General features: G+C 43.2%; 1 protein-coding gene across 3 annotated transcripts in view; it reads left to right on the forward strand.

Moving 5' to 3' along the window:
• Positions 1–14,710, forward strand: part of LOC109900149 (brefeldin A-inhibited guanine nucleotide-exchange protein 1) — a 98,375-nt gene extending 83,665 nt beyond the window's left edge. For all 3 annotated transcript variants that reach the window (XM_031836304.1, XM_031836305.1, XM_031836306.1), the window contains 3 exons: positions 8,689–8,827; positions 11,160–11,277; positions 11,425–14,710. In XM_031836304.1, the coding sequence (XP_031692164.1) occupies positions 8,689–8,827; positions 11,160–11,277; positions 11,425–11,631 (464 nt within the window). In that variant the 3' untranslated portion in view covers positions 11,632–14,710. The remainder of the gene's footprint in view (positions 1–8,688; positions 8,828–11,159; positions 11,278–11,424) is intronic.
• The last annotated feature ends 962 nt before the right edge of the window (positions 14,711–15,672 follow it).

Raw genomic sequence — 15,672 nt, forward strand, 5'->3', positions numbered from 1 at the left:
TTCGCTCCATTCATCTTTCCCTAGATCCTGACTAATCACCCAGTTGCTGCTGCTGAAAAACATCCCCACAGCATGATGCTGCCACCACCATTCTTCACCGTAGGGATGGTGCCAGGTTTCCTCCAGACGTGACGCTTGGCATTCAGGCCAAAAAATTCTATCTTGGTTTCATCAAACCAGAGAATCTTGTTTCTCATGGTCTGAGTTCTTTAACCTGTCTAGGACTGGGGTTCCGCTAGCAGAACTCTGTTCCGGCTTGCGGAACTCCTCGCCAACAGCCAATGAAATTGCAGGGCGCCAAATACAAATCAACAGAAATCTCATAAGTCAAATTTCTCAAACATACAAGTATTAGGCACCATTTTAAAGATACAATTCTCGTTAATCCAGCCACAGTGTCTGATTTTAAAAAAGTGCTTTACAGCAAAAGCTCCACAAACAAATATGTTAGGTCACCACCAAGTCACAGAAAAACCCAGCCATTTTTCGAGCCAAAGAGAGGAGTCACAAAAGGCACAAATAGAGATAAAATTAATCACTAACCTTTGATGATCTTCATCAGATGACACTCATAGGACTTCATGTTACACAATACATGTATGTTTTGTTCAATAAAGTGCATATTTATATCCAAAAATCTCATTTTACATTGGTGTGTTATGTTCAGTAGTTCAAAAACATGCTGTGATTTTGCAGAGAGCCACATCAATTCACAGAAATACTCATTATAAATGTTAATGAAAATTCAAGTGTTATGCATGAAACTTTAGATACACTTCTCCTTAATGCAACCGCTGTGTCAGATTTAAAAAAACTTTACGGAAAAAGCATAATCTGAGTACGGCGCTCAGAGCCCACACCAGCCAAATGAAATATCGGCCATGTTGCGCAGTCAACATTAGTCAGAGATATCATTCTAAATATTCACTTACCTTTGATGATCTTCATCAGAATGCACTCCCAGGAATCCCAGTTCCACAATACATGTTTGATTTGTTCGATAATGTCCATCATTTATGTCCAAATAGCTTCTTTTGTTAGGGCGTTTGGTAAACAAATCCAAACGCGAGTTCAGGTCCAGCCGAACTTTGGACGAAAAGTTAAAAAAGTTATATTACAGGTCGTAGAAACCTGTCAAACTAAGTATAGAATAGAGGGGAATAGTAGGGGACGCCATGTGCGACTGACGTGTTTTCCGTTTGAGCCCGTGGTATTCTTAAAGTTTATGTGAATTCTGCAGCAGAACCGTATTTATTTTCAAATATTAATTTGGTATTATGCTCTTTCGTTTAACACTTTTCTTTCCCTGTTTTCATCCTTTCGTTTTTGTTTCCATTTTCTGTGTGTGTTGCGTTGGCCTCTGCTGACGTGCTTCTATCATCCGTAAAAACCAAGACTACTTTGCTTCCGAATGTCAGCATGTCGACCAAGCATAAGGCCAAAAGCATGACTTTGAGAAAACCCAGCCTACAAGACCCGCTCTCATCACCGCCCTCTCCTGAGTCTGAGGGCCCGGGGACGCACACTTTACGCTGAAATTAACATTCTCGAGGCCATCAAACTACTACGCTCTGAGATAGTTGAAATGAAAACACAGGTGGTTGCTACGATTGAGGCCAGAATACAGGAGGTTTCTGATACTTTAAAAGCAGATTTAACCATCCTGCGGAACGAGACTGTGCCAGCAATCACATTACTCAAAACAACAACTGTGTCACACACTACAACGATTGCAGCACTGGAGACCTCCGCTACTAATGTCTCCGATTTAACTACATCCCTGGAGGCTGAAGTTAAACGCCTAGCTGCGGATTTGAAAAAGGTGAAGGAGAGCTGTGAGAGTCTAGAGGGATTCTCTCGCCGCAATAATCTGAGAGTCCACGGAAATGCATCGCGCCACGGATTTCGTTTCAGGGCTGCTGAAGGATGTTCTTGCCTTAGATGAAAAGCCCCTGATTGATCTAGCCCACCGGTCGCTGCGCCCAAAGCCCCGGGATGGGGAGAGGTCCCATGACATTCTTCGAGTGCACTTTTTTCATGAGATGATGGAGATCCTCCGACGAGCCCGCAATACCACTCTGAGCTGTCAAGGACAGAGCTTCTCCATCTACCAGGACTACTCTCCCACTGTTTCCAGGCAGCGCGCAGCTTTCGGACAGGCCAATCGAGTACTTCGGGACCATCCAAGTGTGAAGTATGGACTGCGATTCCCGGCCCGTTTATGGATATCTCATGAGGGTAAAGACTACACATTTGAATATCCGGATGAGGCTATGGCTCACATTCAACGTCACATCAAGAAGTCTTGAATATGCTCACAATTCAGCAACTGTTGCTTGCGAACTGTGGATAGTAAGTAACCCACCTGTGGTAAAATTATGTTTAGATATAACAGGCTAGTCTTGTATAGTTGGCGAAACTATTCAGGCTTATTTGATGTGATCTAATGTTTTGATCATCTAGTGTGCGTGCCTATCTCGCTCACCTATTTAGTTTGTTTACACATTGTCTCAGTGACTCAAATTATTTTTGGTTATTTGTTTACTGCATCCGTTTGCATTGACCCAGTAAACAGTAAATGTCTCCCGAGGCTACACAGTTTTTGGGGCCTCACTTTAATTTTAAAAGTTTTGAGCGTCATTTATGCCCAGCAAACGTTCAACACATAGTTTTTTGGTATTGGTTGTAAAAGCTGTCTCAGCGTCAACTAGACTACTATTATAATTACTATTAGTTTTGATTGTCTTACTACGATTTCCTTACTTCAAATTAGATTTTTGGCTGAGAGCCTTTATACATTTTATTTATTTTCTCTCTCAATGCCTGTAATAAGATTGGGAATACAATTATATACGTCTACAGGTGGTGCTTTTGTCATTCCGTTTGCACAAGGGATTCGCCTTTTTTTTATTTGAAAAAAAACACATAAATCTTTCTTTTTGCTGCTTGATCCACTAACAAAACGCGACTTTAAAGAGCGGGACTGTGGGTTTAGGTTTAAGACCGCACTCTCACAGACATACTGTGCGAAGAGAACATGTTCGATTTAGGCTTGTACCTCGTTTGGGGAGGTATTGTCTGGGATGGGGGGAGGGGGTGGGGGGGCAGGTTGAATTGTTCAGTTCTAATGTTGTCATTCTGTCTTTTTAGGTTTTTTTCTGTTTTTTTTCTGTACTTTTTCCAAACATTTACCACCGTACATTATTACTCTGAGACAAGTTATTCTGGGGGTTTTGGGCGCTCATTGCTTTTCCATTCTATGCTCTAATGACAGGGTTGAATAACGGGAATGCCCAGAGGGGCCGAAATAATGCGATCAAGTACATTTCTTGGAACACCAAAGGGGTTAACAACCCGGTGAAGCGTAAGAGGGTGTTGACACACTTAAAGGGTTTGAATGCAAATATTGCATTTCTACAAGAGACTCACTTGAGGACTGGTGAGCATTTTAGGATGCGTAAGGACTGGGTTGGTCAAGTGTTCCACTCGAACTTTCATAGTAAATCAAGAGGTGCTGCTATTCTGGTTGATAAAGCTACTCCCTTTGTAGCTTCTGAGGTTATTGCTGATCCTAAGGGACGATACGTCATAGTAACCGGTGAACTGTTTTCTACCCCTCTTGTTTTGGCTAGTGTTTATGCTCCCAATTGGGATGACACAAGTTTCATTTCTTCTTTTCTGTCTGCTATTCCCAATTTAGATTCTCATTTGTTGATTTTAGGGGGGGATTTCAACTGTAAAATGTCCCCAGTTCTTGACAAGTCCTCACAAACAAATACAGGCCCATCTAAATGTGCCCTACTTATTCCATCCTTTCTTCAGAAATATGCTATGTTTGAGGCCTGGCGTTTCCTACATCCTACAGATAGACAGTATTCCTTTTATTCTCATGTTCATCAAACATACTCCCGGATTGATTACTTCTTTTTGGACAAAAAACTTCTGCCTAACCTTCGGCAGTGTACTTACGAGAGTATTGTTATCTCTGACCATTCACCATTAGTGCTTGAACTAGAGTTTCTAGAGTTTCCCCAGCGACCTCCGACTCTCAGATAAGGAGTTTGACAATTTAATTTCTTCTGAAATCACCTTATTCCTAGAAACGAATTCAACACCAGGTATGTCCTGCTCTACCATATGGGAGTCTCTCAAAGCATACCTACGTGGCTAAATGATTTCTTATACAGCCAACCAAAACAGAGTTCGCTCCCAGCGACTTCGGGACCTGAGCGAGTCCATAGCCACATTGGATGAGAAGTATGCTACAGATCCTTCCTCTGATCTGCATAAAGAAAGAGCGCCAACTACTCCAATCTAAATTTGATGAGCTTTCTACCAGGCAAGCTGAACAGTTACTCTTGCGAGCTCGATACAAAGTCTATGAACAAGGCGACAAGGCCAGTAAAACTCCTTGCGCATCAGATCCGTAAATCTGAGGCCTCACGTTTAATCCCACAAATAAGGACCCCGCCTGGTGCCACCACAGTTATCCATAAAGAGATCAATGATCCATTTAAACAATTTTACTCTGCGCCATACACCTCTGAATCCCCTCAAGACCCTTTGCTGATTGACTCCTTCTTTAATGGCTTGAATATGCCTTCAATTGATACAGACTCCCATGACTATCTAGAAGAAGAATTTACGCTTGAGGAGATTGCAACAGCAGTGTCCGCAATGAAAAGTGGTAAATCACCGGGTCCGGCTGGTTTTCCAACCGAATTTTACAGGACGTTTTCTGGTCTGCTTTGCCCATTCTTGTCTCGACTATTTGCAGAGTGCCTCAATACTTCAAAGCTACCGCCTAGTCTTTATCAGGCTTCAATTTCATTACTACTAAAGAAAAACAAAGACCCCCTGGAATGTGGATCCTATCGCCCAATCTCGCTTTTAAACTGTGATTACAAAATCCTAGCTAAAGTGACAAGGAAATATTCAAATTTGTTTCAGGAAAACTTTGTTGCTCTAGCAGACAGATTGAAACAATCTTTTACTTTTTGGAATTCGCTACCCCTTTCTCTTATCGGAAGGATTAATGTCATTAAAATGAATGTGTTGCCCAAATTTTTATATTTATTTCAATGTTTACCCATTTTTATTCCAAAATCTTTTTTTATTTCACTGGATCAAACATTCATGCATTTTATTTGGGATGGCAAGGTACCACGGATTGGTAGAAAACATTTACAGAAGCCTAGGTCATTGGGGGGTTAAAAATTTGAAGAATGGACACTAAGGAACAATATAATCATATCTTATTTTTAAAAAACTTTTTACTGTAAGTACCAAATTTTCAGACATACTACTGGGCTGCGAATTTCAGAGCCGTTCTGTACTGGCTGCAGACTGATCCTACTGGCCCTAGACCACTCTGGGTCCAGATGGAGTCTGAATCGTGTAAACCTGCAGCACTTTCCTCTGTGCTGTGCTCGTCTCTCCCAGTGTCCCTAGGCAAAAGGTGTGTCAACCCAATTGTAAAGCAGTCTCTTAAAATTTGGAATCAGTTCCGTTTAGCCTTTAGCCTCTGAGGCTTTTCTCTATCAGGCCCAATCAATCAGAACATTTTATTTCCTCCATCTTTGAATGATGGGGCTTTTGGCATTTGGCACTCACTAGGCCTCTCCTCGCTAGCCCAATTATTCTTTGATTGATACATTTGCCTCTTTTTCTCAGCTGCAGGAAAAGTTCAATCTCCCCCAATCCCACTTTTTCCGCTATCTCCAGACTAGAAACTTTGTCAGAGCTAACACACCTGGATTTCCCAATAGGCCTGCGAATACAGCTATAGAGAGCATCTTGGAGCTGAACAAGCTTCCTAGGGGCACAATTTCAGATGTATATGCAATCATTCATGACTTACAGAACCCTTCTTTGGTGCCTTTAAAGACTCGATGGGAAAAGTATTTGGGGGAGGAACTTGGGGAAGACGCCTGGGAATCTGTGCTGCACAGGGTGCACTCGTCCTCTTTTAGCACTAGACACAGCCTCATTCAATTCAAGGTGGTTCAAAGGTGGGCCAAACTTGGAAGAATATTCTCTGATTTTGATCCTACCTGTGTCAGATGTAAAGTGGAACCAGCCACACTGTTGCATATGTTTTGGGGCTGTCATAAACTGTCAGGTTTCTGGAAATTAATATTTAAATGTTTATCTGATATATATGACACTGTTATAGATCCGTCTCCCCTTACAGCCCTTTTTGGAGTACTGCCCATAGGTACCCCCCTATCAAGAATCCAGTCGGACACTGTTGCTTATACAACTCTTTTAGCTAGACGGCTAATACTACAGAACTGGAAGATGGCAGCTCCCCCATCTTATAAATATTGGGTGAGGGATGTGTTGTGTTCTCTGAAACTAGAAAAAAATCAATTAAATTCACGTGGGAACCCCAAACTGTTTGATGAGGCTTGGGCTCCATTCCGGTCTTACTTTAAACAGTCCATCCTCTGATGGCATTCCAATTAATACTAAATAAGTCTGTGACTTGAGGGTTGGAGGAGCTCCTCTCTGTGTTTTTGTTGGGGAGGGCATTAAGGTCCATGTGCTTATTGATTGTGATCTGCAGATGCCTTGTTCATCTTGCTCGGGCAGAGACTGAAGTGTGAGCTTGTTTTTCCCAGTTATTTTTACATTTTGTTCACGCCTACATGAATAATCATTCGATTTATTTTTTTTTTTATTTTAAAGCATTGTAAACTTTTTTTTGATCCAGTGGATGGTCGGTCTGTGGCCATGACTCTCTGTGAGTGGTTGCATTTCTCCACCCTTATCCCTTGACTGTTTACAGGAACAATGGTGAGGTGTTTGCTCTGTCCCTGTACTATAGATTGCCCTTTAACCTCTGTAGCCTTCTGCCTGGTATGTTTAACTTGTCTAAAGTCTGGGATCTTTAAAGACATTTTTTTATTTGTATTTTTTTCTAGTTGAGTATATTATTTATATTGCTTTGTGTGTGTGTGTGTGTGTGTGTGTGTGTGTGTGTCTGTGTCTGTGTGTCTGTGTGTGTGTGTCTGTGTCTGTGTCTGTGTGTCTGTGTGTCTGTGTGTGTGTGTGTGTGTGTCTGTGTGTGTGTCTGTGTCTGTGTCTGTGTCTGTGTCTGTGTGTGTGTGTGTGTGTGTGTGTGTGTGTGTGTGTGTGTCTGTGTGTGTGTGTGTGTGTGTGTCTGTGTGTCTGTGTGTCTGTGTGTCTGTGTGTCTGTGTGTCTGTGTGTGTGTGTGTGTGTGTGTGTGTGTAAAACTTAATAAACAGAGTAAAAAAAATTAAAAAACTAAGTATAGAATCAATCTTTAGGATGTTTTTATCATAAATATTCAATAATGTTCCAGCCGGAGAATTCCATTGTCTGTAGAAAAGCAAAGGAACGGGAGATACCTCTCATGTGAACGCGCATGACCGAGATCGAGGCTGCTGCCAGACCTCTGACTCAATCAGCTCTCATTCGGCCCCCCTTCACAGTAGAAGCCTGAAACAATGTTCTAAAGACTGTTGACATGTAGTGGAAGCCTTAGGAAGTGCAATATGACCCATATCCCACTGTGTATTTGATAGGGGCTGAGTTCAAAAACTACAAACCTCAGATTTCCCACTTCCTGTTTGGATTTTTTCTCAGGTTTTTGCCTGCCATATGTTATACTCACATACATCATTCAAACAGTTTTAGAAAGTGTTTTCTATGCAATACTAATAATAATATGCATATATTAGCATCTGGGAATGAGTAGGAGGCAGTTTACTCTGGGCGTGCTATTCATCCAAAAGTTCAAATGTTGCCCCCTATCCCAAAGAAGTTAAGGGCCTTTTGGCCCAGGATGCACCTGAGATCAATTTTGAGTCTCATAGAAAAGGGTCTGAATATTTATGTGAATATACGGTACTTCTGTTTTTTTATTTGTAATAAATGTGCCAAGATTTCTAAAAACCTGTTTTCACTTTGTCATTATTTAAAATTTAAAATTGGTTTTAGAATAAGGCCGTAACATCACCATGTGGAAAAAGTAAAGGGGTTTGAATTCTTTCTGAATTTTTTCTCAGGTTTTTGCCTGCCATATGTTATACTCACATACATCATTCAAACAGTTTTAGAAAGTGTTTTCTATGCAATACTAATAATAATATGCATATATTAGCATCTGGGAATGAGTAGGAGGCAGTTTACTCTGGGCGTGCTATTCATCCAAAAGTTCAAATGTTGCCCCCTATCCCAAAGAAGTTAAGGGCCTTTTGGCCCAGGATGCACCTGAGATCAATTTTGAGTCTCATAGAAAAGGGTCTGAATATTTATGTGAATATACGGTACTTCTGTTTTTTTATTTGTAATAAATGTGCCAAGATTTCTAAAAACCTGTTTTCACTTTGTCATTATTTAAAATTTAAAATTGGTTTTAGAATAAGGCCGTAACATCACCATGTGGAAAAAGTAAAGGGGTTTGAATTCTTTCTGAATGCACAGTGTACCTGAGAATAGTCTTTATGTGGCCCTGCAGTGCACCACTCGAGGAAACTCCAAGTAGGAGAGTGATTTTCTGAATCTTAAGATTCCTCAGCAAGCACGGTATATCTGTCCTGGAGCCAAATGCAACTATCTGAACAATTGGAACAATGCCCTATTTGTCGTCCCTAGTGTTGACGGGCCTCAATGGCTGTAACAGACATCAACCGCTCTCTCTCTCTGTCTGTCTGTTCCAGGTTTTAAAGGGAAGTCAAAGCCCAATCTGCTGAAGCAGGAGACCAGCAGTCTGGCGTGTGGCCTGAGGATCCTGTTCCGGATGTACACTGATGACAGCCGTCAGACCGCCTGGGAGGAAGTCCAGAGACAGCTGCTTAAGTAAGGAAGGACCGCCACGCCCCCACTACTATATCACTGTATGGAGGCTGTCAAACAATACACTTGGCCATATACCAGACTTACTGAAGGCTAAACTCAGGGAATTGCTTGACTGCTGCTTTGAATAGCTAGTTTGACTACTGCCAGTGTAAACCTCAATAACTCCTAACTCACACCAAACGCATATCTTCAGCTAATCTCCACCTGGCTTTGTGTCCCTTTGTCTCAACCTGGGAATAGAAAGTCATTAGTGTTTCAGATTACGCTTAATTTCACTGAAAACAACATTCTTTAAGTGAGCAGAGTAACATGATCTCCTAGGCTATAGAAAACATTTGGTTAAAAGGGATTTTGTGGTATCCAATTGAGACAGTCTTGTCTCATCACTGCAAGGTCGAGAGCCGTGCGTCCTCCGAAAGACAACCCAGCCGCACTGCTTCTTGACATGCCCGCTTAACCCAGCCGCACCAATGTGTCGGAGGAAACGCCGTACACCTGGCAACCGTGTCAGCGTGCATACGTCTGGCCCGCCACAGGAGTCGCTAGAGCGTGATGGGACAAGAACATCCCTGCCGGTCAAACCCTCACCTAACCCGGACGACGTTGGCCAATTGTGTGCCGCCCCCTTGGGTCTCCCGGTCGTGGCCGGCTCTGACAGAGCCTGGACTCGAACCAGGATCTCTAGTGGCACTGCGATGCGAGCCTTTCACTGTTCCTCCACCATCCCTAATCATCCTCTCACTAACAAGCCTTTCACCGTTCCTCCACCATCCCTAATCATCCTCTCACTAACGTGCCTTTCACCGTTCCTCCACCATCCCTAATCATCCTCTCACTAACGTGCCTTTCACCGTTCCTCCACCATCCCTAATCATCCTCTCACTAATGTGCCTTTCACCGTTCCTCCACCATTCCTAATCATCCTCTCACTAATGTGCCTTTCACCATCCCTAATCATCCTCTCACTAACGAGCCTTTCACTGTTCCTCCACCATCTCTAATCATCCTCTCACTAACAAGCCTTTCACTGTTCCTCCACCATCTCTAATCATCCTCTCACTAACGAGCCTTTCACTGTTCCTCCACCATCTCTAATCATCCTCTCACTAACGAGCCTTTCACTGTTCCTCCACCATCTCTAATCATCCTCTCACTAACGAGCCTTTCACTGTTCCTCCACCATCTCTAATCATCCTCTCACTAACAAGCCTTTCACTGTTCCTCCACCATCCCTAATCATCCTCTCATTAATGAGACATTCACGCTTCTGTTTACACCATCTAGGGAATAGAGAAGTCACAGTAGCTGAGGCAAAACATCAATATCCGCCACAGCAGGAGGGGAATCAAAAGAAATTGGTCCTGAGAGAGAATGATTGATTCGGATTGTGTTGATGTCGTTGTATCTTCCGTCGATGACTCTCACTCTCTCCAGTCATTCAGAGCACTCATCTAAATGTGACATATCTGAAACAACTACACTGGATACTGGGTATAGTAGGTCTGTACATCCACAGACTCTGTGTTGCTGTTATTACTCAGTCAGTTGTCATCGCTTTGTCTTTCTATTGCAGTATCACATAGTAGCTATCGTCTCGTCTTTGTATTGAAGCCAGTATCTGTATTAGCAGGAAACTCTTAGGTTGTTAGTCTGATATGTCCGTTCATGTGTAAGAGAGAGAGAGTGAGAGCTCACGGACTGGACTATCACAAACATGCGTGCGCACACACCACACTAGTATAGCATGGCATGGTAGAGGAGAGAGGACAGCACACACACCACACTAGTATAGCATGGCATGGTAGAGGAGAGAGGACAGCACACACACCACACTAGTATAGCATGGCATGGTAGAGGAGAGAGGACAGCACACACACCACACTAGTATAGCATGGTAGAGGAGAGAGGACAGCACACACACCACACTAGTATGGCATGGTAGAGGAGAGAGGACAGCACAGACACCACACTAGCATGGCATGGTAGAGGAGAGAGGACAGCCGACATGCAGAGTTGATTCCCAGCAAGGTGCTTACGAGGGCTAAGCAGATTTCGGAGGTGATTAGCTCATGGATTGTAAGGGGGCTGTGAAGAAGGGAGGAGATGATGGGACGGGAGGGAGGGAGAGATGGGGGTTCTGTTTGAGGAAAGGATGAGGGTTAGAGGTCAGAGGTCACAGCTGCTCCTCTCCTTGTAGCTGGTGTGGAGTCAAATAATTTCATGTTGGCTGTGAATTTAGTCTTACTGCTAAATAATTTGTGAATCGCATCTTAATTCTGTGTCGCTGAACAGTTTTCATAAGCTCAATGAGTCTATCAAGCTTTCCCTCTAGTGTGTGCAGTGAGGCAGTAGCCTACTTCCTGACTCTAACATCAGAGAGCCACAGAGAAGCCTGGACCAACCTGCTGCTCCTCTTCCTCACCAAGGTCCTGAAGATCAGTGACGACAGGGTAAGGATGTCAACCATTAACAACATTCAGACAGGCCACTGATTTGGTCAAGTCATTGTCAGCGATATGTTCAAGAAGACCTAACCCTGTCTTTGAATGGGGATTCATCTGTAGGAAGATGTGTTATGTCTCTCTCTCTTTCCACAGTTCAAGGCCCATGCGTCCAGGTACTACCCTCTGCTGTGTGAGATCATGCAGGTTGATCTAATCCCAGAACTGCGGGCCGTGCTACGGAAGTTCTACCTACGCATCGGCATCGTGTTCCAGATCGCCCAGCTGCCTGGACCACCTCCAGAACCAGAGCTGGGAGTTGAGGTGGAGAGGGGGGAGGAGGCTGGAGAGGAAGCCCAGTGATGGTGCACGTGTAGCGGGCTGGCTGCGAGACCTCTGACTAGGGAAGCCTGGAGTTCTGGAAGTCCTCCTCCCCTCTTGCCTTGGGTTTGTCTACCAACCCTTTAGGACTATGGTCTCCCATCCCCCAGGGTACTATGAAGGGTGCATCTGACCAGACTTCACCCTTCTGGATTTGGCAGTTACCCAGAATCCACAACTAACGGTACAGGAAACTCCAAGGTGTCTCTACTGTGAACCTGACTGGTCATGTGACAGAAAATGCCAACTCCCATACACACTACATGGCTAAAAGTATGTGGACAAGTGCTCGTCTAACATGTCATTCCAAAATCATGGGAATTTATATGGAGTTGGTCCCCCCTTTGCTGCTATAACAGCCTCCACTCTTCTGGGAAGACTTTCCACTAGATTTTGGAACATTGTTGTGGAGACTTGCTTCCATTCAGCCACAAGAGCATTGGTGAGGTTGGGCACTGATATTGGGTGACTAGGCCTGACTCGCAGTCAGCATTCCAATTCATCCTTAAGGTGTTTGATGGGGTTGAGGTCAGGGCTCTGTGCAGGCCAGTCAAGTTCTTCCACAACGATCTCGACAAACCATTTCTGTATGGATCTCACTTTGTGCACAGGGGCATTGTCATGCTTTAACAGGAAAGGGCCTTCCCCAAACTGTTGCCACAGGATCGTCTAGAATGTCATTGTACGGTGTAACGTTAAGATTTCCCTTCACTGGAACTAAGGGGCCCGAACCATGAAAAAGCCCCAGACCATTATTCCTCCTCCACCAAACTTTTCAGTCTGCACTGCTCTGGGACAGGTAGCTTTCTCCTGGCATCCGCCAAACCCAGATTCGTTCTTTGGACTGCAAGATGATGAAGGGTAATTCATCACTCCAGAGAACACGTTTCCACTGCTCCAGAGTCCAATGGAGGTGAGCTTTACACCATTCCAGCTGATACTTGGCATTGCTCATGGTGATCTTAGGCATTTCATGAAGCTCCCGATGAACAGTTCTTGTGCTGATGTTGCTTCCAAAGGCAGTTTGGAACTTGGTAGTGTTGCAACAGAGGCCACACGATTTAATGCTCTGCGCGCTTCAGCACTCGGCGGTCCTGTTCTGTGAGCTTGTGTGGCCTACCACTTCGTGGCTGATCCGTTGTTGCTTCTAGAGGTTTCCACTTTACAATAACAGCACTTACAGTTGACCGGGGCAGCTCTAGCACGGCAGAAATTTGACGAACTGACTTGTTGGAAAGGTGGCATCCTATGACGGTGCCACGTTGAAAGTCACTGAGCTCTTCAGTAAGGCCATTCTACTACCAATGTTTGTCTATGGAGATTGCATGGCTGCGTGCTTGATTTTATACACCTGTCAGCAACAGCTGTGGCTTAAATAGTCGAATGCACATACTTTTGGCCATGTAGTGTATCAGAGGAGGTTGAAGTTGCCCCTAGACACTGATCTAAGGCCAGTTTTTGCATTCCCCCTTATGGTTAAGGTTATAATATTGGGAGGTCAAACTGATCCTAGATCCTATGGGCTACTTATACCCGAAGCCCCTCATATCATGGATGAATGGCTTGGCCTTGTACATGAAGATCTGATTCTCTGACGACTGCAGAATAACTATCACTCAGAGTCAAAATATATTTAAAACGGGTTTGCTTCTTGACATTACTGTATCCTTAAAAGCGATTCTAGAGAATGAAATGGCTACACGTACATCATGCAATGCAATTGACGAGTATTCAGTGATATGAAATGTGACATTTGTTACTCAATGATAATTCTGATCTTTTCCTGGCTGCACCGCTGATGGCTAACGTTAGCGGCAATCACCTCGTGGATGAAAAAAACAAGTACAGAAAAGCCGCTTTGTAATATAATCTGATAACACTAGATTTGATTTGTGTTTTGTTTATTTTTATCCACAGGATTTTGCTGCACTTGGGGCTCGATTCAATCAGATCCGTTTTAGCTGACATCCGTATAGCGGTTGTATTGACGGTGTCGGAGGTGGAACTGCATTAGAGCTGTCAAATCCATAAGTGACTCCTGGCATTATATCTAAAGCGGACATTGCCAATGGCTGCACGGAGTCGCATTAACACACATCCCATGCAGCCTTGTTTACAAGTTGGAACGTGAGATGTGATCTACACCTTCATTAGGCTGATAGAAATCCTCATGATTTAGTTTGATGATTTCTATCTAGCGTACACTTTCTCGTTGTTAACTAACGCGAGTGGGGCGGGTGTGGCAATGATCGTAAGAGCAGCTGCTCACCGATTTGAGGGCTCCAACGCAGTTCCACCTCAGACACCACTAAACATCTGCTATGCGGGTGTCTGCTATTGCCAGGTTAATGCTGATCTGATTGAATCTAGGCCCTGATCTCATTATTGAATACACTGGAGATTTGGACTTTTGTGATAATTTATTTACTGGACCACCTCCTGCAGATTGTCCTATATGAGATTTGTAATTGAATGACGACACGACAGAACGCGAAGGGTTAAAATATTTAATTGATATGTTCTGAGGCTTTTTAACTGATAGTCGATAACTTCGATAACTTCCTAAAACTGGGAGGAAAAAGAGCAACTATGGGCCTGTTCAGGAGTTTGCAACGTTACACAACACTCAGCTAGAAATGTATTGTGTAGATATGATTTTCTTTCATGTAATGAAAGTAATTATCTGCTCTATCTGCGATGCTTCTGAATAGGCCCCTGATGTGAGCTGCTTCTGAGTCACAGGTATGTTTATGTTTGAAATTAGTTTTCAGTGTGTACAAATTAGAATAAATTAATAATATATTTAATTTTCTTTGGTTTGGGGACATGCTGTATGTAAAGGGTAAATGAAGAATGTTAGCTGTGCTTTAAAAGAAGACTTCTGGATGGTGTGTGGATTGGATGTATTCCTTGCTCACGGATGTAGAAAACAAAATGTATATGGTACAGAAATGTAAAGTTTTCTATGTTGAAAAAAGACTTCTGTACAACTTCCTGTACAAAACTGGTCATCATCCGACATTCTAATCAGGTTATAGGTCAATAAAGTTTTTGAACTTGATTTGTTTGACCATTTGATTGGACAATATGAGTCTGTCTTAAGAGGAAAGGATTGAGTACCAAGGACGAGTCTGGACAAAGACAAGATTATAAAAACATTTTTTTTTTTTACCCCAAATCTTTCTATACTGTATATTAACACACATTTTCTTGCTACATACAAACATTTCAACACCAGATACACATTTCACATATTAATACACATATTAATTCTGCAAAAGTACATTCAAAAGGTTACCATAGTTGCTTACACCAGCAGACCAAACCAGTCAAAAGGTTACCATAGTTGCTTACACCAGCAGACCAAACCAGTCAAAAGGTTACCATAGTTACTTCCATCAGCAGACCAAAGCCTATACTTCTTCCATACCGTAGTCCTGCAGCTGTAGCCATATCACACAGCAGTGAGAGGGATGCAGCTCAGGGACAGTAATTCTTCACTGTGTACTAGCTGCACACTTATCCAAGCAGACTTGGACCGTCTCATTTGCACACTCCTCACATCCTGTCTCCTTCTCAAAACCCATTGGATGAGAAAGCCAGAGGTCCCGCCCCTCGAACCTTCTCTTTTGAAGGAGGCAAAGAGAGAGGACGCAAGAAGTCTACAATTTAGATTTTCCCCGCTCTCTGACGCTGCCCTGCTCCTACTCACTACATGGAGCTGTTGTACACAGAGACTGAAATATCTCTGCTACTACCTCATCTCCATTTGACGTCTGCCCTGGTGGCTGATTAAACAATTCACACATGCATAAGCAACATTCAGATGTTTTTCTGCATAAAAACACAAATATGGATGTTTTTTGCTCTCCTGATGCAGGCACAGAAATAGACCATGTTAATTTTGTCATTTGTATTGGGGATCGACTGCATATAAAATATAGACCTCAAACTCTAGTCAAAAGTAGTAAGCTGTGAAGGGAATGGGATCCTATGTGTAGATGAAAGGGGTCATCCATGTTA

This window comes from Oncorhynchus kisutch, linkage group LG11, assembly GCF_002021735.2.
Source record: "Oncorhynchus kisutch isolate 150728-3 linkage group LG11, Okis_V2, whole genome shotgun sequence".
In the NCBI taxonomy this organism is placed as follows: domain Eukaryota; kingdom Metazoa; phylum Chordata; class Actinopteri; order Salmoniformes; family Salmonidae; genus Oncorhynchus; species Oncorhynchus kisutch.